Source organism: Rhinolophus sinicus, linkage group LG05, assembly GCF_036562045.2.
Source record: "Rhinolophus sinicus isolate RSC01 linkage group LG05, ASM3656204v1, whole genome shotgun sequence".
NCBI classification, from domain to species: Eukaryota; Metazoa; Chordata; class Mammalia; order Chiroptera; family Rhinolophidae; genus Rhinolophus; species Rhinolophus sinicus.
Genome location: NC_133755.1, coordinates 46,092,406 through 46,118,764, shown reverse-complemented (window position 1 = coordinate 46,118,764; position 26,359 = coordinate 46,092,406). Strand labels below are relative to the sequence as shown.

At 35.5% G+C, this 26,359-nt stretch overlaps 1 protein-coding gene across 2 annotated transcripts in view; it reads right to left on the bottom strand.

Moving 5' to 3' along the window:
* Window positions 1-567: 567 nt before the first annotated feature.
* The window catches only part of ACTR2 (actin related protein 2), a 32,835-nt gene continuing 7,043 nt past the window's right edge, over window positions 568-26,359 (bottom strand). The window contains exons 3-10 of one of the 2 annotated variants that reach the window (XM_019718094.2): window positions 24,652-24,666; window positions 20,839-21,054; window positions 17,779-17,851; window positions 14,008-14,144; window positions 12,262-12,411; window positions 9,209-9,354; window positions 5,660-5,792; window positions 568-3,261 (exon numbers count right to left, since the gene is read on the bottom strand). In XM_019718094.2, coding sequence (XP_019573653.1) covers window positions 3,091-3,261; window positions 5,660-5,792; window positions 9,209-9,354; window positions 12,262-12,411; window positions 14,008-14,144; window positions 17,779-17,851; window positions 20,839-21,054; window positions 24,652-24,666 — 1,041 coding nt within the window. In that variant the 3' untranslated portion in view covers window positions 568-3,090. The remainder of the gene's footprint in view (window positions 3,262-5,659; window positions 5,793-9,208; window positions 9,355-12,261; window positions 12,412-14,007; window positions 14,145-17,778; window positions 17,852-20,838; window positions 21,055-24,651; window positions 24,667-26,359) is intronic. The other variant, XM_019718100.2, reaches the window with a different exon arrangement.

Below are 26,359 nucleotides of genomic sequence, written 5' to 3'. Positions count from 1 at the left end.
CTAAGAAGAGACTGGATCAAAGACACCAGAGGCAAACTTCAGGAGGTCCTGGGGGACTCTGGCCATGAAGGGAGAAGAGAGGTTCAAGCATACAAGTTCCTGAGGGAAAAACAAACACAAGTCTACTCACCAGCATCCATCCTCAAAGGCAAGTATAAAAGCAAGAAAGGGTCAGTTTAATACATTTTCATCCTTCTTTAGTTGTTTTATTAAAAATATGCCTGAAAGTCTGCAGATAAGCTAAAATATCTTTGAAAAGAGGCACAGTCCATACAGGTATAGCTACCATTCCCAGTACTATGAAAGCCTGGAAACAAAAGTCTGCTTGAGGAAAAGAAATATCTAATACAGCGGTAGCTCTAATTTGCTCTTTTTTTCCCCTTTATGTATTTAAAATTCATACCAGAAATAAAGAGGTATTTTGGTCAAACAATAGAACACTGAACTGAACTCTGCCTAATAACTAGCATAAAGTTGTCAACCCATCTTGCATTAGCAAAAATGAAAATAAAAATAAGAAAATGAAACTAAAAATTATCAAGAGGAAAACAAAGACAAAATTCAAACTTACTTTGAAAAATCTGATTTTATTTTCTGAATCAAAAAGTGTATTCATTACATTCAGAACGTTTAACTTTCCATTGATCTCTCAAAATACTTTCCAGATATTATTAACAGTGCTCAGAACTGTGTAAAGTCAACATCCAATATCACGTCTTCAAGAAAAAAGTTTAAATGTAGGAACCATTTCTAAGAAACCTTTCTCAGAGGTCAAGGCATTGGCAATTCTGATTTTAAAAGGAGAGAATTTTAATTATTACTGGAAATTTAATGACACTGGTTTTCAAGAGCTAAATATCACATCTCTTTTAAAAAGAAAAAAAATTTCTTAGGAACTCATACCAGACAACTCCAATTAAACACAATAATTCTCCCACCCCCCAAATTACTAAATGCGTTAGTTCACCTTGGGCTAGGAAAATTATAAAATGGAATTTAAAAATTATACTATATATATATATATTAATACACCATTTTAATGTCATGTTTGCTAGCAGATCATGAAATTAAAACCAAATTCTACAGTCAAGGGACAGATGATAAATAGTCTCCTTGATTTATTTAAGCGCTCATCCCACTGTTTGTTGTTTTCTACCCCCATATTTTAAAATCATGACCAAAGGCCAAGGTCAATCCATTTACCTGAAATGAACAGCTAGTAGGTACTGGTCCTACACTGTCTTTTAGCAAGGCCAGGACTCAAAAGGCCGGGGGGATTTCTGAGAATGTGATTTAGGAACACTTCAGAATTCCAGAGTGACCGACATCTATGTCCCTAAAATCTAGTAGATGTTATTCATAGGCTATGCACACGTACAAAGCATGTCCAGCATGCAAACTTCTCTCATTTGTTCAAATTGAGGTAAAACAGAGAAAAAATACTTAATATTAACAGAAGCTGCATAATTAAAACTAACCTTCTTTTGCTGCTTATTTCATATTAACTGATTTTTAAGTTTTCTCACAAAAGAGATTCTAAAACCAGTAATTTCTCCAATTGCAATCAGCCCAAAAAATAAGCTTCTCCTTTCAAAGCAAAGCTTTCTTCTTTCATTACCAGTAAAGAATGTTTTGAAATAAAAAGAAAACCCAAAAACCATTTTCCCAGAATCTGCATTTTTACTTAGCATGATACAATTTATTACTTTATTTTTAAAATTTAGAAAGAATTCAAGCCTGAATACTAGATATGTTTTCAGATATCAAGCAATTCTGACAGGATTCATAAATATGATTTTCTGACACACGCAGGAAAGTCTGCTAACATTCACAAATTACCAACAACTCTTCCTTCAAGTGTAAGATGGCTGAGATTTAGTAGTTATGATTAATTTTTCAGTACAGATACAAACTTAAATCTTGATTTTTTTTGGGGGGAGGCAACATTTTAAATAGTCAAACTTCATTCCACTTCCAGGTTTCAAATCAAAACAAAAAACTAATGAAAATTACTCAACTGGCAACAAGTCCCATATTTCAATGTTATTTTTAACCCAACAATTATAACCTACTGCCAGTAATTATTTATATGTAGCTACCTGTTTTTATTAAATAAGCACTGGTCAGTTGCTTATAAAAGAATAATTTGCAAAAATGGTACTTGGCACCGGGTTACCTTAATGCTTCTGGTATAAACAAACGTACTTAGAAAATACCAGCTCTTAAGCACATTTTTTTATCTGTAATTTGAATTTCTAAAAGCATTTTTTAAATGTTACTTTTCCATTGATAGATTTCTAAGAAGTCTAGTCCCAGATAACATGGTTGATTTTTAAAAAACAAGTCCCTAAGCCACATGGTAATGGAATACTATACTTGTTTTTTATATCATATGGAAACAGTTCCAGGCAGACCAAAAGAAGAAGAAAACCTGCCAAATCAAAGTATTGTAAATAAAGTTCATCTTATGTAGTACCCCCAAGCAGAAAAACTCAAAAATAAAAATCAAAAGACCCCCCCCACCCCTAGGCAAAACCCACCCCAAACACCTTAGTTCTGAGCCTAACATTTCCCTAAAATGTTAATACCAGAGCTTTAAGGTACTTAAATCTGTACCAGTAACCACTGCAAGACACACTAGAGGAAATGCCACCAATGGTTCAGCAGCTGCCTGCTCAGCCCTTACCACCCCCTCCCCAATAATATGTAAAAGCTCCTGTTAAGTTTTTTTCTTATGCTAATAAAGGCATACCGCCTACTGTGCTAAAACTAGCAGCGTTAGAGCAGTCAAGTGAAAATAGGAAGCCGACAGGAATGATCTCAATGCCTACTTAGAAGAAACAAAGCAGCAGACAGGACCCTTTGCCCTCTCTTGTGTATGTAGGGAAGTGGCTGAATTAAACAGTCAAGATATACCCACATTAACAAAAATTTAATAAAGCTTCCCCAAGACACCAGAATAAAACCTGACCTTTCCAGTCAAAGGGCACAGAGAGGCCTCTTCCATGTCCTGGAATTGAATGAGTTCAAAGATTGGCAATAAAGGAAAAAAGAAAGCATTAGGGGTGTGATGGGAACAAATGTGGGAGTTTATCGAACAGTCACACCAAGTTTCTCCAGCACACGGACACCCTTTTCTTGGTATTCTTGTCGGGTCATCCAGAAGTTGTCTTTGTCTTTCATGATATCTGCTAGAACTGCACCACCCAGGAACACCATGTGCTTTCTGCGGGGTGGGTCTTCAATGCGAATCTTAAATTTCTAAAGGAGAAAGAGATGATAAAACGTCACATGTGCATAGTGTTTTCTGCATTCTAAACATGACTTTTTCATATATTCTCTTGTTGCATTCTCACAAAAGTCCTGTGATGTAAGTAGGACAGCAGGATTTGGTATCTGACATATAGAGACATTCTAGAATTTGCCCAAAGCTCATAGCTAGGATATCACACATCCGTCCCCAGTGTACTTAGAATAGTCGTGATTTACACCTGTCACCCCATCATTATTCATAACAGCACCCATCAAAAGTGTTCTGATTTGAATGATAAATTCCACGATCACCCTACGGGAAGCCCAAATACCACAGTTCTGATTGTGGCAGCTTTTCCCATCAAAAGGGTGGATGACCGCATGGGTCAGTCACTCAGCTGATTGTCAAACGAAGCTTGGATAAAAGGACTTCTATGGTTTCTTCAAGGTCTCATGATTGTAGTCCCATGAAATAGAGTAAAACTGAAGTTCTTTTCTTATAAGCAAAGCTTACTTTCTGCTGTCTCAAATGCAAATGAAATAGTCTCAAAAAGACCAAATATGGTCAAAATAAATCACTGGGATATTGGAAAAAATGAACACAGTAACCAAAATGAAAGACAAGTGGGAAAAGTGTTATGCTCTATGGCCAGGACTAACTTCTAACAAGGACACACCTCAATCTGTTCGGTCAGTCAACACCTAAAAGAGAAACCTTAAAATGAGGTGCAGTTTGATTTACAGTTTCACAAATCCTGCAGAAAGAAAAGACTCCAAGTAACTATGTCATTCTGTAACTGTCTTTATGTCACGTAAATGAACTGTAGGATGACATATTAAAACACCAGTTACTTATTAATCAATTCTGAGGCTAATCTATTGGTTTAATTGTTCGAATTACTGTTTTGCTCTTAGGCAGGGGTCAGCAAACTCTTTCTGTAAAGAGCCAGACAGTAAATACTTGAGGCTTTGCAGGTCTCTCTGGCAGCCACAGATAGTATGTGACAATAGGTTACCACTCTGTAAAAGAATGGTCCTGGCTACTTATTAAAAAACCAGCAGGTTTGGGCAGAGAGCTGCGGTGGGCCACCCCTGCTCTAAGGGAGGGCTCGGGCAGGCCCCGAGGCAGCTGGCGGCTGCTTCTCTCACTGTACCTTCCTAACCCAGGAGGACTGCGTACAGGAATTTTTCTTCTTCTTCACTGCTGCTGCTGCTCTGCCTCCTCCCTACACCCCATAGCCCCTCTGAGATGTCTATAGGCCACTCCATCCACCACGCCTTGCCAAAGTCACCTACAGATCCCCAGGTGATTCCTACTTGTACCTGCTCTTACTGCAGGTGTGTGCATGCGCCATCATTTCCCGACATTGTCCTTAGTGACTGTCCTCTCCCTCACACACTCACTTGACAAAAATCCAACTCAGCTGATCAACTCTCTCCTTGTTCCTGCCCTCAAGCACCTGAACACTACAGGAGAGAAACTCAGCATCTTACTTTAAGTACATCACTTACCTCATCGGGCCCTTTAGTGCGACTTGGCAATCACATTATATTTCTCTCCTCTCTCTCTTCTCTCCAAGACAATCGTTTCACTCTTCCTCCTCTAGTTTATAAACCTCTACCACTTGCTCCCTCCTCAGAGCCTCTGAAGCTGCCTTTCTACATCCACCTTTCTTCTCCCGCCCCCACCCCCCAACAGTCTATTCACCACCCCAGTCTTAATGATCTTGGTTGAATGCATAGTATATAGTGTACTTCACATAGTCCAGTTTGTAGGGAAAAAAAAATAAATGTCAAACAATCATCAATCTTAGATACTAGCTTAAAATTTTCCTTTTATTCTACATGTCAACAACTACCAATTAAAGTCTTTTCAAAAGCTATGATAGTTGATGGGGATGCAAAAGAATTGGAGACGTGATGTTTTACCATCTGACTGGGGAGATTAAGACATGTGCAAGAAATAGCCAGAACCTAGAATCAGAAATATGACACAGTCCAAGAGTAGCATTAAAGGCTGATCACAAATCCAAAAAGATTAAAAAAACAAGCCCACCAAGTGCTGCATTTCTCCCTCCATAGTAGAGCAGGTTCTTCCTATGTACTCAGAGGCACCTCGATTCTAGGCTGTTCATCACAGATGAACCAGAACGTCTGGCCCTGGACTTAGTCGTCTCCATCCACTGAATATAGACAGAGGCGACCACAGGTCTGACCATTCTGGGACAAAGCGTTACCTTGAATCATTTACTTCTTCCTGTCTCTTCAAGGCTGTACTTGACTGCCTTAGGGATTTGTTTAGGAAGACTTCTTGCGCCCTCTGGTGGGTGTCAAGATTCACAAGCTAACCTACTTACACGGTTTTCAAAGTATGTTCAAAACAGTTGGATTATTGATTGATACTTACAGAAAGTTTTTCCACATCTCCCTTTAAAACTCGTTCTAAGTAAAGCTGTTTAAGTTCTCGCTCCAACCGTGATGGCAGCCCAGGATACATAGTAGATCCTCCAGAAAGCACAATGTGCTTATAGAATTCAGATCTAGAAAGACACACCACAATAGGTACTCATTTGGGGTTTCAGAGTTTCTGTTCTTTATGTCAGCCTCAGGGGGTTGCTGGGAAATAAATAAAATTTAACATATAAATCGCCAGGCTTAATGTTTGCTATTACTATTGTTATTGATAACAACCCCTCTTTACATATAAAATGCTATAATGTTGATAAAAATCCTTCTAAAGCATGTGACACACTTTCTTGCAGATATAATTGAGTCTTTTAATAATGACCACGGTTAACATTCCACAGTATCTGGGCTGTGTTATCAAAGGGCTTTCCTGCAACCTCTGAGATGTGGCTGTTTACTCTAATTAACCATATTCTACTAAGACTCCAGTTCTTTCGAATTTTTCCATTTGCCTTCTGTAGTTTTCCCTTTTGTTCCTTTGCCTTGAGGCTTTCGCTGTTAGTTCTGCTTAGATTGATGTGTCTGTTTCTTACAGTTCTCTCCTCCTTCCTTAAATATGCTGCTGGTTATGATACCAGACAATCAAATCTAAAATAACTACATATGTAGTAAAAGCAATATCATCTGAGGGAGGGTCTAAGGAACTCTCCTACGGAAGTTCAGGAGCTAAGGGACATCCATTTGGGCCTCATTCATTCAAACTGGCTTCCAGGTTTTTGCTTACTTCCAGGTTCTCAGTGGCTCAGGCCATTGTAATTCTAGCTTCTAGAAGAACAGTGTTTTTTGTTTTAATTGCAGAAGTATGCCTGTGAGTGCAGATATGCCAAGCAGTTAAATATGGCTCCATGTGACATGTACCCATGAGCTTTCAATATGTAGCACACACACACAAACAAAATTGGAGCTGTGCTCCTTTGCAATGCCAGGTCTGTGGAGAGGCTACTGAACTTGACTCAAGTGCTTTAGGAATGCCAAAACTTTAATCACCATCAAAAAGAATGTGCTTTTAAATACAATTTTGCTATTAATGCATTAATGCTCATTAAATCAAAGGAAAAATCATCTACCTAATTTGTTATGAGAACTTATAATTAAGATGTCTAGATGAGATTTTTGATCATCTTCCGTTAGATTTATAGCTTGTTATAAGCCAATTGCTATTTTTATTAATTTCCATTAGTATCCTGCTCCCCAGCTACTCAAAAAAATTAGGTCGATATTTAAGTCAGGGTTACAAAAACAAGTAAGCAAACATTTGCTTTACAAAATGCTTCTGAATTCCTCAATAACCTAGGTATAGAGGAGGGCTTTCTAACTATGACTCAAACTCTAGATGTAATAAAAGATTATAAACCTTTTATACAACTAAATAAAAATTTTTGTATGGCTAAAAACACCATAAGCAACAGACAAATAGTAAATCGGGAGAAAATATCTGCAACAGATAACAAAGAGCTAATATACAAAGAATTTTAAAAATTGAGGGGGAAAAAATTACAAAAATTCTATAGAAGAACAGGCAAAAGCCATGAACAGATAATTCATCAGAAAAAGATATAAAAATGGCCCTAAACATAGAAAAGTATGTTCAACTTCACTCTTAAGAGAGATGTAAATTAAAACTACACTGAGATATCATTCCTCACTTATCAGACTAGCATATAAGTAAAGAAGTTGACAAACTCTGTGAACAAGCTGTGGGGACACAGGTGCCTTCATATAGTACTTACTGGTGGGAATGAGAAATGATACAACCTCATTAGAGGGGAACTGGGTGATAACAAAACTACATCCATTTACCCTTCGACCCCAAAATTCCCCCTCTAGAAATATTTTCAGAACATACATGCCCAATAATACAAAAATACAGTGTACACAGGGTTATCAACTGCAGCATTATTTGTCAACACAAATACTGGAATCCACCTAAATAACGAGTCACTGAATAAACCACGATGTGTATACATTGAAAAAAAGAATGCAACTGGAAAAAAGAATGAAGACAATTCCTAAGAAATGGTATAGGATTGTTTAGGATATATTAAAGAAAACAAAACAAAAAGCAAAGTGTAAAAGAGTATTTATGGTATACTGCTTATACTACGTTTTGTGTAAGAGGAAATAAAAACCACGGACAGGATAAATCTGAAAGTAATGAGACGATTTACTCATAAGAGAGAGGACGACGAGGGTGGAAGACAAGCGGTGGGGAGAGTAATACTCCTAAGTATACTCTTTAAGGTAGTTTTGACTATACTGTTAATGTTCTACCTATTCAAAAAACAAAATTAAAACTGAGCCAGGGATATCCGGTGCCACAAAATGCAATGGGCTCAAAAAAATATGGGGGCACATCAAAGGACATAGGAGACTGTCTGAAGGGACTTTCATTAGCCAAATCAGGAACAAGTTGAACGTCAAAATAAATAAAGACTAATAAATTGTAACCCACTGGGAAAAAAGTCATGAATCCATACTGACAATAAACAAAACAAGGCAAAATGAAAGCACTTCCTTTTGCTAGAATGCTGACTTATATAAGTAAGGAGGAATGATGAATTTAGAAAATCACCTTTTAACTACCATCACAATAAAAATGGATTTAGACAAGAATCATCGATACATGCTAAAAGGGGTGGGGTACAGAGCTTGAGGAGGAGCAGATTTACAGTCTCAAAGTACTTTCCCACAAATGACTTACAGAACAACCATACAGTGGAGCAAACAGGAAACTGTATTAAGAGCTTGACACTAACATCACCACTAAGGAGCAAACACACATCACATCTGGATGTGATCCCTGAGGAAGACATTTCACATATGTAGTATTTTAGCCAAAAATGCGTAACCTGAATCTAATCATGAGAAACATTCAAAGCCAGATTGAGAAAAATTCTCTAAAATAATTGGCCTGTACTGTGCAAAGATGTCAATATCATGAAAAGTTGAGGAATGGTAACAGGTAAAAGGTGACTAAGAGATACGCCAACTAAATACAATGTCTGATCCTAGATTTGATCCTTTACTAAAGAAAAGAAAAAACTGTATGAAGGACATTATTAAGACAGTGGATGAAAATTGAAATATGGATGGTAGATAAAAGTATTTATCAGTAATCAATCTCCTAAACTTGATAACTGTTGCAGCTATACAAGAGAATTATCTTCAATTTTAGGAAATACAAAGTGAATATTAAGGAGTAAAGAGAATATATGCATTTGACCTATTCTCAAATAGCTCAAGAAAAAAAGAGGGGATAATAAAGCAGATATGTAGAACATTCAAATTAGTAAAACGGGAAACTGGATTAAGAGTATACATGAGTTCTCTTTATTATTCTAGCAACTTTTAAGTTTTAAATTATTTCAAAATAAAAAGTTTAAAGTGGCTGAAACACAATGATATAATGCTATCGAACATCCAGTGTCACCCTATCAAAAATCTATTTTGCCTTATCTATTCAAAAACATGAGTGAGATAACAGACTTACCTGGTATCAATGTCAGCAGCCTGGATTGTGTTAAAAAGCAATTCAGCAACACCCACTCCCTCAACATTGATCAAGTGAGGCTGGAATAAAGCTTCTGGTGCTTCAAATCTCTCTCCCCCAACTTTGATAATGCGGCCATCTGGGAGCTAGAAACCAAGAATAACAAGGTATTAGTCAGCAAACTATTTAAAAATTTTCCAGTGTTCCGTAGAACACTATGTAGTACTTTTAAACACATTTATTCTATAACCAAAATGATTATCAGCAATATATTTCTCCCAAAATACATTTTTGAAGGAAAAAAGGGAGGGTACATTTAGATCATTTTTTTTTATCATACTCTGTTCTGCTTTTAAAAACGGTATGCCATAGGGCCGGCCCTGTGGCTCAGGTGGTTAGAGCTCCATGCTCCTAACTCCGAAGGCTGCCGGTTCGATTCCCACATGGGCCAGTGGGCTCTCAACCACAAGGTTGCCAGTTCAATTCCTCGAGTCCCGCAAGGGATGGTGGGCTCTGCCCCCTGCAACTAGCAATGGCAACTGGACCTGGAGCTGAGCTGCACCCTCCACAACTAAGATTGAAAGGACAACAACTTGACTTGGAAAAAAGTCCTGGAAGTACACACTGTTCCCCAATAAAAAAAAGGGAAGTCCTGTTCCCCCCCAAAAAAACAAAAAAAAAACACGGTATGCCATGACCCAAAATACGAGGAATTTCTTGGAGAAATCACCAATGCCCGAGTGAGTGCATGATGTCCTCCGGGCATGTGCTAAGTATAAACAGGCAGCCAGCGCTGACCAACCACTGCATTTGATTATCACTGGTTATCAATGCTGCTTCTCTTACCACTCTAACACATTTGTGATTTGATGGATACTTTTACCATGTAGCATAAACACCTTCAATTAAAAATTTTAAGTAATTTCTTTCACCAAATAATTACTCTGTGAAACTTTATTATTTTTGCCACCAAAACACTTTATATCATGTGAAGAAACTTCTGTCAAATCATTTAATCTGCAAAATGTTTATGCAACACTGATCTAGACTATCTTTGGTTCTGTTGTATCCTATTAAATTTTAAACGATAGCAGATTAATATAATTTTATTTTTTTATTTAATTTTAAGTTAAGCAAATATGATTTAAACAAGTCAGATACTGTTACAACATGACCTTGTGCAGAAAACTCTTAAGTCATATCATGTTTATATTTAATTAAATGAAAAATGTTAAAAACATCCTGTCTTAAATCACCTCATAATTCACTGTACTAAACTAAGTTACAAGCATTTTTATATATGCCAGTATATGACACATTTCTATAGGAGATACCAAAGTTAGTTTTACATTAATATTTCTAACAGTATATTTATTTATTATAATTACAATAATTATATTTAGATTCCAAAATCAACTTTCCGATTCAATAAAGTCCCACAAAGCAAGTTCTTTAAAACATTTACTTCATGTTTGCTGTAATTGTTTACAGCTACGTGCAGAGCAACCATAATTTTCAAAAACTCCAGAATTGTTTTTATAAATTATATCACATTTTATAAATTATATCACTCAAACAAACAAAAAAACAACAAAAAAAACCATACCAATCCAAACATTCACCCTTTAAAAAAAAACAACCCCAAAAACTATCAGGTGAGTTTAAAAATCACCCAAGATATCTAGAAAAACTTCACATGAAGACTGTTTTTAGCAAAATCTCTGTACCTCACACTTCAGCCTCTCTGAAGGTGTGAGTTCTCTCAACTCTGGCTACTGGCCACACTGGAGCCACGTACCCTAGGAACTACTAAGACTGCATGGTTTCCATTTCTTTGCATCAGATCTTATCCTTTATTTGTTCGTCCTATCCCTCTTCACTTACTCATCGGTTTACTGTTTTTTAATGTTATTACTGATACATACATTTTTGTAATCTACCTCAAATTCTTTGAGAAAGGAGGGCATTAATAAAACATGTCCTACAGTTTTAGTTCCTTTATCCTTTGCCACATGCCACTTTCTTCCAAACAAGTCAGGTGTACGAAAAATTATAAATCTAGAGGAACTGTCAAGAAGATTTCGGGAAACAATCCCCAGGGCAAATCTGGGAATCATTAAGTTGCAAAGTAGTGGATTATTGCCCATTTGGATCAGTATCTTTAAAAAATAAAACAATGTAACTCATAAAAATGCATAATTATTTTTAAAATGACTATTTTGCACATATTTGTAATATGTAGAGCTTACATGAATCAAATGGTTTAAGGATACTTGCTTTTATTGCCTATTACTCAATTTCACGTTAGTAATAACTAGACCAAAGATGAAATCTGGAAGGACTTAATATCCAGATAGACTTACGATAGCAATACATCACAAATTAAAGTAGAATCAACTCCCCTGGTGTAAGCTATAACAAGGTTCTAAGTCTCATTAGTTACAATTTCAAATTTATGTTTGTTTTCAACATAAGTCAGGAAAAGACTGCCAACTACTGAATAATTAAAGCAATACTACTCTAGAATGACCACTTCCCAATGTTTCTTAGAACACTATTAGTCCCATGAAATGCTGAAGAGCCCAGTAATCTAATAAGGTTGAGAAACAGGTATACTGTACTCTCACAGCAGACCAAAGGCTCTGAAAGTCCTGCAGTAAAGCAAAACTGACTCCCAAACTTATTTGACAATGTGACCCCCATTTTAATTTTTGTGAAATACCCATAAACGTTTCAGGGAAATAACATTTTGTAAAATACATGTTGAAAATGCAATTCCAGATACAAGAATCTCAAAATTACATCTCATAACTAATTACATCCTAAGGTAAAAAGCAGTTTATGATTCTTGCTTTATTTCACATCATATGGTGCCCTAAAATAATTAAATCATAAAATCTTAATATAGAAAGACATTAAAGGTCACGCATATACATATTACAACACCCCAAACAAAAATACTGGATTCTAAGAAAGCCTCCTTTAAGCACACAGCAATAATCATGGTTGTCCATTTTAAAACCATATACCTATCATACACTGGAAATACTTACTGTGTAAGATTCAACTAATACTGTTGTTTCCAGGGCCAGTTTCTGCTCTTGCTCAATATTATAGCCCACGTAACACAATTTTTCTTTAATCATGCGAACTGTTTCAAAATCAGCAGAATGGTTGAAGGCGTATCCTCGCAACAGCAGCAGCTGATACAAAACAACAAAACAGTAAATTCATAATTAACCTGAATGAATTCAACTCTGCAAAAGCTATTACTGCTCACTAAATATGTCCCATCAATAACAAATGCAACAGACCGTGGATCCTTAGCTCTTAAAGAATATTTCAGAAACGGACATTACTTTGCCATAGAAGCATTTATATTTCATTTTCACAGAGTTACAGAATTAACAGTTTACGAGTAACAGGTAAAACGAGCTAGAAAAACAAGCTAGTTTTTAAAAGAGTACTGTTTGAATATTAATATGTAGACAGTTTTGATAAACAATCAAAAGTCTATTAATAAATATTATTTTAGTACCAGAGTGCTATAATCTACAATTTGCTCAATTAATGCTATGTTTATACTACCCCTAGGTCTTAGAAAGCTTTACCCCTAGTTTGTAGTATAATGTCTGACATACACTAGATGGGCAATAGACTTTGTTAAACAAATGAATGAAAAGATAATTGAATCTGCTGATAGAAAGAAAAAAAAATGCATCATAAACACAACTGAACTCTTTATATAAAAACTCTAAAAAATAAATCCCCTAATCTTAGTATTTATGTTCATAAGAACGCCACTGGAAATTCCTTTGGTGGTGACCCTAGGGCAGAATTTTGGCCTACAATGAGTATATTATAACTCTCACTAACTTAACCTCATTATTCCTCTAAATGAGACTAAAGGAACCCAGTGTCAAAGGTGAAGACGATGCAACCCAATTTGTTGCACAGATATCATCCTACAAGTTTCTCAACAGCAGGAGCAATGACATTTTGGACTTTATAATCCTTTGTTGTGGGGTCTGTTCTTTGCAGGATGTTTAGTAGCATTCCTGCAGTTTTAATATCCAAAAAATGTCTCCAGACATTGCAAAATAGCCCTGCAGTGCAGTATCGTCCCTGGTTGAGAGCCACTGACCCAGAGAAGATACACTAACTACAGAATTCAGGTACAGACAATACTCTAAACTTTCTTAACATTAAAATTGCACATGCCTCCAAATAGTAACATCATATACTTTCTCCAGCAACGTTTTAAAGAAAAGTATAACTAATTATAGTCAGAAGTACACTTTAAAATAGCAAACACTAAAAACTAGATATGTTCCATGAAAACTACTAAATATTAAAGCCAGGTACATCTGGGCCCCGTTTTTAATCAAATACCATTAATTTGCTATCACTGTATTTTGTGGGAAAGGACAAGAACAGGTAACCTAACCAAGATGACGGCTTTAATGTATATCTGTTCAAAGAAAGGTTTTATGGCAGAAAAGGCTGCCTACGTTGTTCAAGGCAGTTTTAGGGTCTCTTCCATCTTTGAAATATCTGTCTATCTCTTCCTTGGGAACAGCAAATATAATTATGTAATGCAATAATGTGTTCTCATTAGGATACCAGAGATCATGTGTGTAAATCTCATATGGATTTTTATATGAATAATTGGGTAATTGGGTCATTTCTCCACTGGTGCAGAAGATGTGCTAGAATCCTAAAGTTATACATTCACTTTGTGTTAAGTCAGTAAACATAAACTACAAAATCTAATTTCTATGACATTTTCTTTTGCTTACCTTGATTAGATATCTAGTAATATCCCTCCCGGCAATATCCAGTCTCCTGGTAAGGTGAGGGAGAGAAAAGCCTTCATACACTGGGCAGATGTGAGTTACACCATCTCCAGAATCCACTACTACTCCGGTCAACAAACCTGGGTAAGAATTAGGTTTTAAATAGAAAGCCCACTCAGAAAAATCAAAGCCAGTCAATTTCAAATATTACTACTGAAACCAAATTAGGAACTTCACCGATCAGAATGGTCTAGAAGCCAGCATTTTTTTAATTATTTGCTTGTTTGGAAGTATGTTTCTCATACACGGACACGAAAGTCAGTGTTCTCTCAACGTCTCTTGTGAGATTTTTAGTCTAATCATGGGCTACCCCAGGCGACAGGAAGAAAAAGACCTTGAGACCTAGGACTGAAAACCAACATGTTCTTAAAGCTCAGTGTACTTCTTTATTTTTCTTTCCAACTTAATCTCAATCCCTGAATTCCCTTGAAGCGAAATTTTCTAAACTATCGTGGATAACATTTACGAAAACCATTGTGAAAGGTGAGTATTACACAACTTGATAGTGAACCTGTTGAAAATAGTCCTTTGTTATTATTTTTGTCATATAGTCTAGTCAAAACTGTGCTGTTTTGGAAAATTTCCTGTTGATAGTAGGCAGCCAGAAATCTGAGAACAATTAATCATAGGTCGCCAAAGGATCACCTCAATTATTCATCAGAAACCAGAAGGACAATGTTAATTAAACCTTATAATAAAAGAACAGCTAAGAAGCTGCCTTATTTAAAAGTATAAATGACTGCAAAAGTTAGTGTTTTGCCTTTTGCATCAGGGTTAATTTTGGGGGAAACCCTCCCGCAAAAACCTTTTTCTAACTCACATTTTCTAATAGAATGCTTTTAACAAAAAACAAAGAAACAGAATATGTATAATCTGTAACTTGTTTAAGCATCCTTTTATCATTTTCCCATCCCTGAATTGGCTCTCTTCCTCTTTATTGACACCAACTTGCATGCACTATAGTATCTAACTGTAATGATTTGCCTTCGAATACATTTATTCAAACCACCTTCTTTTAAAGCTGATACAATTTATCTTTCCTTGATTGATACTGTAAGCTTCATAAAAATCATATACTGCCTTTTAATGTTGCATTCTTTTAAACAAGAGACTTTCTGTTGCAAAAAAGAGAAATCCACATTATTAATTAAAAATACTCAGTAAAAAAAAAAAAAGTACTCAGTAATAGCAACTAAAGCAGGGATTTACATTCATTTTCCAAATAGACTTTCCCATCGAATGTCACCTTATTTTCCACCACTCCCACCAGCTTACATACTGGCCTTTCCCTGTACATATGTGACCTATTTTCGGTGCCACACCCCTTTTGTCCCTGGATTATATGTTGTTGCCACTTCAATTCCTAAGGATTCTTTAAGGCTCAATCTAGTTCTTACCTTTTCTTTTGTACTTTCCCTGACCATTCTAGTCTCCAGCTCAGATTCTTTACTTTCAGTTATTCCCTCAACATGGCTGTACCATGCAGCCAAACACACCTTCCTAAATCACCACGTCATTTATTTCTCTTATTGAAAAACCTTCTGTGACTCTGAATCAGGGGTGTCCAAACTTTTTTTCAACGTTTTTTACCAAGGGCCATATGCGGTAAAATACACAAACAGCTGGGCCACTCACTCGAAGTGAAGTACGTATTGCCTCACCTGGTTTATTTAAGTAAACTAAACATATTTTTGGAATTTGCCAATTAAAATTGGCCAATTAAAAATGGATTGCGGGCCGCAGTTGGCCCGCGGGCCGCAGTTTGGACACCCCTGCTCTGAATGCTTCTTCCTATTTTTTTGTTTTAACTGGTAGCACTAGCCACCTTGTTTCAAAGGAGAATTTTACTATGACTTGAGTTCTTTTGTTTAACATTACTGGACTACCATTTCTCAAATTAAGGATTCAATAATTAAATAAAAACAGCTAAATATCAGGACATAAGACAGGGTATCTTCTTACTGGATGGAAATAAGTTTATGAATATTGCTAGAAAAAAATGTTCAAGTCAATTTTATTCAAATATAATTCAAACAAAAATGCACATTTCAGCAGAACTGTCCCATCCCCACCTCCTAAATGGAACTGTTATTATTATCAACCGTTTCAAAGCTTAGATTGAAAAAGTTTTATATGTGTTTTTCCCAAAGTATTTTCTAAAATAAATTCTGAAATTTATTATTTTTTAAAAATGAAACAAAATTACCTAGATGCAGACAAGCACTCCTTGTAAAGTAACAAGTAATTTTTGATTCTTTCTTCCAAGGAGAAACTACTCATAGCTGGATTGTAATGGTTTTAAGGGCAAGGAAACTACATCTAGCTTACTTAAGCATTGTCATATCCTTTACACTAAATAGGATGCAAGGCACATGTCATACTTGGTGAACGAATAAAGCTTTAAAAATTTAGTTCCCTTGAGCATTTTCTAAGTATCTATCTGTATGTAGTATACTACTAAAGACAGTTAAAAAAAACCCAGTATGTATTTTCACATGGTGATCTTTAATAATCCATATATATAGAAATCTGATGGATCACTTCAATATTAAAATTTGTTTTCTAAGTACTGTCATACACACTGCTTAAGTGCTAAGGCTTGAGACTTAGCTCAGGTGTCACCTTCTTCAGAAACCTTCTCTGATGTGCTGAATCAAAATTATGTCTCTATCTTTTGCCCATTAGACTTGAGATCATCTTTACATTTCAAGTGCTTACCAGACGCTGTGGAACAGATCTCACAGTCCCCCAAGTTTTCAATAAGACCATCAGAATATAAAGAGCTTCTTCGATATGGCCAATATTTTAAATCGACAGGGGGACAATGATTAATGGCAGTACTGAGAAAACATAGCAGCCTCCTCCATTAAATCTACACCTCAAAAGTTAGGAGGGTACTCTCCCAAATGTGTATCTTCTTCTTTGTGTTTATTATGTATTTGACAGCATTTTTTTTTTTTTGACTCTGCCAATTCTGAGGACAAATTCCATGTTTACTCTCCACTGCATAAAAATTTTTACTTCGGTCAGCCCCGTGGCTCAGGCGGTTAGAGCTCCATGCTCCTCTAACTCTGAAGGCTGCCGGTTCGATTCCCACATGGGCCAGTGGGCTCTCAACCACAAGGCTGCCAGTTCAATTCCTCAAGTCCCGCAAGGGATGGTGCAACTAAAATTGAACACAGCACCTTGAGCTTGAGCTGCCTCCCAATGGCTCAGTTGGTTGGAGCGCATCCTCTCAACCACAAGGTTGCTGGTTCGACTCCCGCAAGGGATGGTGGGCTGCGCCCCCTGCCACTAGCAACGGCAACTGGACCTGGAGATGAGCTGCGCCCTCCACAAGTAAGACTGAAAGGACAACAACTTGAAGCTGAACGACACCCTCCATAACTAAGATTGAAAGGACAACTTGACTTGGAAAAAAGTCCTGGAAGTACACACTGCTCCCTAATAAAAAAAATTTTACTTCAAAATAGCCTAAAAGAGGGAACCTACTATTTTTTTTTAAATAGAGAAATCTCTTCAGCTAGGAAATAAAAATTATGTATTTTATTTAACAAATTTTAGAAATTGTGAAAATATTTGAATGAATATTTGAATATACATAAAAATTCTATACTTTTTTGGAATTTACAACTTATTGGAAAATCAAATTTCTTTGACATAAAACATACTTAATAAATGTTTGCCAAATTGATTATTTAAAAGTTAACCTACCTTGAGCATACAAAGTCAGAACTGCCTGGATGGCTACATATACACCAGAAAACTGGTAAGTTTCAAACATCACCTGAAAATGCAAAAGGAAAAAAATATATGTATTAGTATTTAGAAGTTAATATTGTAAGTATTTATATGCTTTTCGCTCAAATAGAATCAAGACACCCAAGAGTCCTCCATTCTCTTTAGCTCTCCGTGCCTCTATTCGACTTCTGCTGTCAGAGCTCTAATTTGGGGACAGATTTTTGCATACAGACTAAGTCCCCAAACATTTCTTAAGTGCTACAAAGCAAAGATTTGAGTTTTTCAGTTAATGGCTAATTAGAAAGCTTTCTACATTTGAACAAGCCTTTCCTAATTGATGTCCCTTAAGGGAAATATCTTCTAATTCAAAGACAAACTATAGAAACTGCTTAACCACTGACCCTCCCTTCCCTCTCCCCCACTCTCTAGGCCAAGACTATAGCTCTACTTCCAGCAGTTGAAAAAAAAGAAAAAAAAGTAGTAAAATAGTAGGGTAGGAAGACAAAAATAAATGCAGCAATTCCTGAGTGTTGGCAGATACAGAACTGCTGAGCCCGCCCTCCTGCCTTGAGCCAAGGCAGCAGCTCCACTCTCAGCTGGAGGGAGCAGTTTCCTCGTGCCCTCTGGCGCCAACGCGCTCCTTCCCTGCAGTCCAGGTCTCCTAGGAACCTCCTGCAGGATTTTTTCTGTCATCTATAGTGAGCATTCCTTGATTGGCAGGGCTGAGTACCACTGAGTATCTAGATATTTAGGAATTTTACAACTGACCACAATGAGAATTATAGAGAATTGACATTTTATAACTCTGAAACATATTCATCAATTAGCAACTAAATACTGTAACTAGTATTGTAGTCCACCATCCATCCTTTATTCCCCTCCACAGGAATGAAAATGGAAGAGTGATGCTATATTTGCATTTATCAACTTGAAAGTCTGTTAGAACTTGTTCTTATTTATAAGACCACTATAAGTATTTGTAATACTAAAACAACATTCTGGATGAAATTAAAGTAGGGCATGATTAGTTATAGCCAAATCTGCACTCACATATAAAACAGAGTATTAAAAGTAACTAAGGTGAGACCTCAGACTGCAGTGAGACCAATTCTCCTCATTTTTGCATGTTAAAAAATATGTGTCCTAGTCAAATAATGGAAGAGACATCCAGGTATAATGTCATCTCCCTAACTTTTTATCTGAAAGAAAAGTTGGTTTTCATTCTGACATCATGTGCTTTCCTAAGGAGGTTTCTGTATGTAAGCTTCTTTTAGTTTAATGTAAAAATGTCTTTAAACTCTGATTTTGTAATGTGTTGCTAAAAACAAACAGCAATTACAAATGACTACTTATCCATCACAAAATATTAGTGGTTATAAATAATTTACAAAGTGTAAAATAAAATTAAAATATGAACTAATACAATAAAGTCCATCTTTCCCAGTTTTAGGGGTGACTAAGAAGGAAAAAGAAAGTAATAAAATATGAACCATATGCAATGATGTGAATTCTGTACCGAAAATCATGATTTCAATTTTTAAAAAAAATCTAATACAAAAATTGAGTTTTAATCTAGACTTTAAAAATATTGTCTAACAACAATCTCTTCTAAATCCCTTCCAAAATTTCCATTGTCATCTAAACATAGTCATAGAATAAAATGAAATATTTACATTAAGTAGTAACTAGAAAGCTACTGAAGTAGTTATTAAAAGTTTCTACCTCATATATAACAAAATGAAAGACAACCTTGAAAAGTTACTTATCTAAACTATTAAGAATATAGACTTCTTGCTCTCTGTGACTGTTTACCTCATTAACTTTTTCAGTCTCCTCTCCATAGCTCCTCCTATGTCCCAGGTCCTTAGGCTTCTCACCACTGTCCACTCTCACATCTTTGGTGAACGATATTAGCTATCTCCTGATGACTCCCAAGTTTATATCCCCAGCCTCAGACTTTTCTCCTGAACTTGATCACATATATACATATAAAACTATCTACTTGACATTTTTACTTGGATGTCTACTGAGGACCTGAACTCCTGATCCAGGCCCCCATCCTGCTCTACTTATCTCAGTCTTTTCCCACCAACTTCTGATGCTAACCCAATCCTCCAGGTGCTCAAGTCAAAATCTTTGGAGTCATTCCTGACTCACCCCTCTACTACCCATATCTAAATGCATCAGAAAATTCTTCAGAATAGATTCACAATCTGGCCTCTTCTCATTACTTCCACTGTTATTCCACCCCTAATCGTAACCATCATTTTCTTGCCCAGGTAGTTAAAAAAAGTCTCCAAACTGGTCTCTCTTCCACCTCTGCATCCTTATGGTCTACTCTCAACACAGCAGCCACAAAAAGCTAAATCTGAGCATGTCCCTTCCTTGTAATAGCCCTTCATTTCACTCAAAGTTTAATTCCCTGTAAGAGCCAACAAGGCCCGAAATGACCTCGCCCGGTTGACTTCTCCGACCTCATTTCCTGCCGCGCTCCCTCACTGGTTTCCTTGCTGACTCTTTAATATGCCAGGCTAGCACTCATTTGAAGACCTCTACACTGCCTCCTCCCTTTGCCAGGAATGCTCTTCCCCCATACGTCTGAGCTAACTCCCTTGCTCTGTCTTTGTTTAACCATCACCTTCTCACAGAGGGCTACTGCCACACCCTATGTACAAATGCAACCTCCCCTACTCCCCGTCCCCTTAACCTGCTCTTCATTGTTTTCCTTTAGCGTATATTATGTTCTAACAAACCATTCAACTCATAAGTCACTTTTTTTTTTGGCCTGTGTTTCCCTGCTAGAACATAAGCTCCATGGCAGCAGGATTTTGTTGCATTTACTGATATAGCCTACTTAGAAATAATGATTAGCATACAGTTAGGTGCTCAGTAAATAGGATCTGGGAGAAAACAACAATTATTTGTATTCCCTTTATCTTTAACAACAATAAGATGAAAGAACAATTTCAGAAAGGAAAAAAAAAAAAGCGGAAACACGTATCCCACCTAAACACATCCCACCTGAAAACTTACCTCTACAATCTTCTCTCTGTTTTTGGTCGGGTTCATAGGCGGCTCTGTGAGTAAGATTTTGCAGTTTCTGGTGTCTATGTTAAGTTTCTCCGGGCCGAACGTGTAGTCCCACAGGTGTTTCATGTCATCCCAATTGCGTACTATGCCATTTTCCATCGGGTAGTTAACTTCTAACATGGACCGTAATTCACTCGCCTCGTCACCAACCATAAGATCCTAGAAAATTATAATATCAAAGCTTTAGACCAGTCAAAGTTGTGTACAAAATACCTTTAGAAAATTATATTCCCATATGTCAGAAAATTTGGGAATAATTAATTTTAATCTTTCTAGCACTTTCAGATAAAGGTCTTCATTCCACAAGTTTTAATAAATCTTTTCTTTTAAGAACACTGCCTCTTACAGAATTTAATCATGAATAATACATTTTTATGTACAATGTGGTTTAAATCAATAAATTGACCTTACCTTTAATACATATGTTTCCAAAAGAAGAGCATTAGCACAAATAAACCCCACATTTTCATATTTTGGAGGGTTTTGTATGAGGTTTCATCTGTTTCTTTTGCTCAAATGTTCAAAAAATAAGGCCTGTGACATGTGAAATAGCACATCAGGGGGAAAAAAACTTGTAGAAAAAGGCTCAATGCATGCAGCACATTTCTTTGTAGTAAATATCAAAATGATAATTTTAAGTATTATAAAGCATAATGAAAGGAGCAAAAACAAAAATGATTCTTTATGATAATGCATATATGAACCATATAACTTGTAAATTTCACAAACTTCTACCTACATATGTCTGAATTAGAATTGAAACTAAGTTTCTATATATTCCTCACCAAGATGAATGAAAATTTGTAGATATATAAAATTAAGACACAGGGAAAATTCTTTAAATTATCTCATGAGCAACATTTTTTATCTTGAAGTGTAAGACTATGCTACGACACAGGAAGCAGAATACTCACAAGTCTTGTCTCCAATGAGAGCATACTTAAGATGACCCACACTTGAAAAGTCAAATTATGTATAAGGCTAATGTTTGTATAAGGCGAATGATGCACTAGAACTTAAACTTATTTTAGAAATCAGCTAGTCAAGATATTCAACAATCCTAACTTCTCCATGTACTGATGAATTAAAAATATAACATCAGAAATAGCTACTATTTGCTACAATACCTTAAGTTTAAAACATGGGGAAATGAAAAGTAGAAAAAAATAACACAAGATGTCTTAAAACAGAAGGTTATATATGAGTTTAAAACTTTCAATTTTTTAAAAAGATCAACCAAAGTGAGGACTGTATTTAAAACCAAAGTGAGGACTGTATTTAAAAAAACAGACTTCTGCAAAATCCACTGAAGCAACAAAAAGGGAAAACAAAGTTAAAGCAGATGCTAAAAATGTTCTCTAAAACTTGCACTGCCAACTAATTTTATAAAGTTAAGTTAGCATAACTTAATACTCAAATTTCTTAAATATTAACTGTTTGGAATCATCTGATAGGAAAATGCAAAACTAACAATCTATCTTTGTGAACTCTAGTTAATGACATGCATATGTCGAATTATTTAGGGAGAAGTATACTAATACTTTGAAATAAATACATCAAAAAATAAGATAGACTGATGGATAGATGAATAGATATATCAAGTATTATAGCAAACAATGTCAATCTAGGTGATGGGTTTTACATTAAAATTCTTTCAACTTTGCTGTATATGCTAAACACTATTAATAAAATGTTGGGGGGGATACCTATACTTGCAAGTACATTTACCAGGGGTGCCAAAAAAATGTATACAAGTGGACACTGGTCAACGTTGCTCAAGCAGTAGTTTGCCATAATCAGAAGTGCCTGGACGCTGATGGTAACTACTTTGAGCACCTCTTGCAATTGCAGAAGTCAAACGTGACTCGTATTCATCTTTTGTTATTGGTGTATATTGAGTATTACAATTTTAATCCAGTTTTCCTTTCTTAAAATGTGTATACTTTTTTTGGCACCATCTGTATTACTTTTGGTCGTTAATAAATTAATACACAATTGTTACTTTCCTCTAGAATATATCTTTCTTTGCATTGTACAAGGTAATAGATTAGATAATTAGATGGTTTATATAATTAATATCCATTCACAACTATATTTCAACAAATTTCATCAGAATAATTACTTTTCATTCCATGCAAGAACATAGGCTTACATATGCCTGACCCAATGCCAACTAAAAATAAAAATTTCATGTATCTACTTCTAGGACATACAAACTATAAAGGACTAACTGAAAAAAATGTCTGGCACTGAATAGCTTACCATCCCTCTGAACAAAGAGGACATTTACAATGGAAGAAAACAAGTATTAACTTACTGCGTTAGTGTAAAATATGAGTAGCTCAACCTACCTATATTTATCCATATCTAAAATTTTAACTAAAAAAGTCCTAAAACATGTAATCTTCCCTAGAACATTTCAACTTCCAAAAACCCAAAATGCTAAGTACCTTATGTGGCTTGCCCTCATACCTCAGAACCAAGTTATAAGCGATCAGATCAAGCCTCAGACTTTTACCACCCACCTCACCACTGGTCCTCAAGCCTAAATCACCACCTATTACCTGGAAGAATGAAAAATTACATAACTGTTCTGAGATGCTGTTCAAAAGCATTTATATTTTATGAAAAGCAAGCATTATAGATTATATTTGTCAAGAATCATTTTGAACAATGTCACCTCAAATTGGAAAATAGAGCAAACATACTTTAAAACCATTAAATTCCTAGCAGGAAATTCCATTAAAAAAATTTGTTAAATTATGCCTACACTGTTCTCTACAAGTACACTCTCTTCTTAAATCTGCCTAGGATTTTAAAACAAAGGCATGATTTTTTATTTAGGATAAATATAGGAATTTCCACTTTTAAATGTTTTTGTTTATTCAAAAGAAAACTCCAAAGTTACTGTTACTACATATGTATCACTAGAATTGCCTGATATTCATCTTTGTAAGCAAAGCTGCTTACAAATAATATTAAAAAGAAACTTGAAAATACCTACTATCAAAGCATTTAGATTATCACAGAAAAATAGGATAAAAGAATCAACAGTCTGGGATGCGCCCTGCAGGCGTCTAGTTCAAAAGAAAAAGGTGCCACACAATGGTATTTATTTAGGGGGAAAATCTGCTGTTTATGGAAAAATCTTAAAAGACTTTCACCTTTTTCTTATTTACCCTCAGATTATATTGTAAAACCTGTTCTTCAATAAGGATAATAAGGTATAGGAAATTCTCCCACCTCTTACTATCTATAATTCATTTACATATTAAAATTGTATTCAGTTGATTAAAAACACATGATACGGTACTGGATACAAATATATATACAGGCTACGATAGGAAATGTTCAATTTAACATTGGTCAATAAAGTGAATTTATCCAAATGTAACAACTTCACCCCAATTTTCTGGATCACACATATCCTCTATAAAGCCACTTCGTATCTAATATTATGCACACCACATTCCATTTTAATTACAACATTCTTCTACAAGAAACACAAGGAAAACAATTCAAAACTATGTTAGTAATCAGTTCTGGTTTGGTCCATTGTATGCAATCAGGAAAGTATAGAACTTAATTAGTTGTTACCAAATTGAAGCAATGAAAGAGGTTAAAAAAATCAAAGTACTTAAATTAAAATATGGAATTACCCCCCTCCCCAGTACTAAAGGGACACAAAACAACAACTACGGTCCCACCAAGCAAAAGTGGAAAACAAACAGAGAGCATGTGTGTAACCTCACTTACCATCTTTTTGTTATTCTACTTCAACAGGTCAAGAAAGGTGAAGAGAGAGAAGGTAGAAGTAAGAGTCAGAAAAGGCCTAAATAAAATCCTTACTGAAATTTTTAAACATACAAGCAATAGAGACAAATTAGGTCGAGGTCAGATGCAGTACTACTACATTGTACGGAGTTAATAATTAGGGCCAAATTAACATGGACAGTTATTATTCCTGAATGAAAATTTACTCATTAAACAATTTAAATTTCTAGCTTTGTTTTTGCTTTTTTTTTAAGTCTACCACCACATTTTATCTAACAAGACACAAAAAAGTGTAAGTCAATCTCCTAGGCACAGGAATTCCAAAAGTAAAGTTTCTTTACTCCTGAATGAAAATTTACTCATTAAACAATTTAAATTTCTAGCTTTGTTTTTGGATTTTTTTTAAGTCTACCACATTTTAGCTAACAAGACACAAAAAAGTATAAGTGAATCTCCCAGGCACAGGAATTCCAAAAAGTCAAGTTTCTTTAATTCATTACTGAATTTAAGGACCTTGATTAAGGAAAATAAATGATAACAGGAAAGGTCTAGTTGGGTAAGCAGAGGGCAAGATAAGGGCTGTTTTTCCAAGTTCTAGAAGTAAAGTTCAATTTAACACAGGTCTCTTTTACTGTTTTCTACTGGAAGAACAATTTAACTTGAAAGACTTAAAAGACTGAACAGACTGAACAAAATCGAGCGAACAGAACACAGAATGACAAACCATACAAGCAATGCTATTGGGGAATGCCTCAGTAAAAACGTCTCATTAGTAGATTGACTAGTTTCATTTCTATCACTTGGCCTTAAAAAGCAAGAAAGTGGGAGTTAAAATATATGTAATTATTCGTGCCTATGTGGGAATAAAAATGGCTATATGTGATGTATCTTAATACCTCAAAAATGTTACTAACCATAAAGTATATAAAAAAGCCATTCTTTTTAAAAGCCTGATACTGACTAAAAGACTTCCAACTCCATTTAGAAAGTTTATCTTTTTTACTATTAACTAAATTTTAAGTTAAAGTTGATTTAAGATTGAATTTAATCAGAATGAAAGGAGTTCACAAAAAGAGAATAAGGAATCCCATACATTTCCCAAAAGAAAAGACCCTAGAGTAAAAATACCCATATTTAGTGTCCCATTTGATTGTTTGTAACATTACAAAACAGAGGCTAGAACTATTCACTATTTTAAGTGTTTGAAAAAATTAACACAGAACCCGTTTCAATTCGTATTTTTATTCATTGTGTAACTTAACTCTCTAATGCCAAGAGCAGAGAGCTACCAAGTAGCAAATCTCTACCGCCTACTACCATCTTCCTAGAGAGCTCAACCAAATGTCCCAAAGAGGTTCACCTTAACTCCTATTTCAAGTGACTCATAATCTTAACAGTTCACTGAAGCCTTGCCAAAGACTCTCCAGATAGGACCAACAATGCTAGCTTGTTCACCAACCATTCAGTTAAGGAGCCCCTAAATTCTATCGCATTTTGTATAACCTGATCCCTAGGCCACCAGAAGAATTTAAGTCAATTGGTGACCACAGTCCTTTTGATTGTTCTGTTTCTTTATTCTTCTAAAATATCATAACTCCCACTTGATTTTTCAATCCTTTTAATAAATGGGAGAAAACCCTGTCACACTTAATGTTGAGTTTCTCATGTTAAATGTGGTGAAGAGGCGATG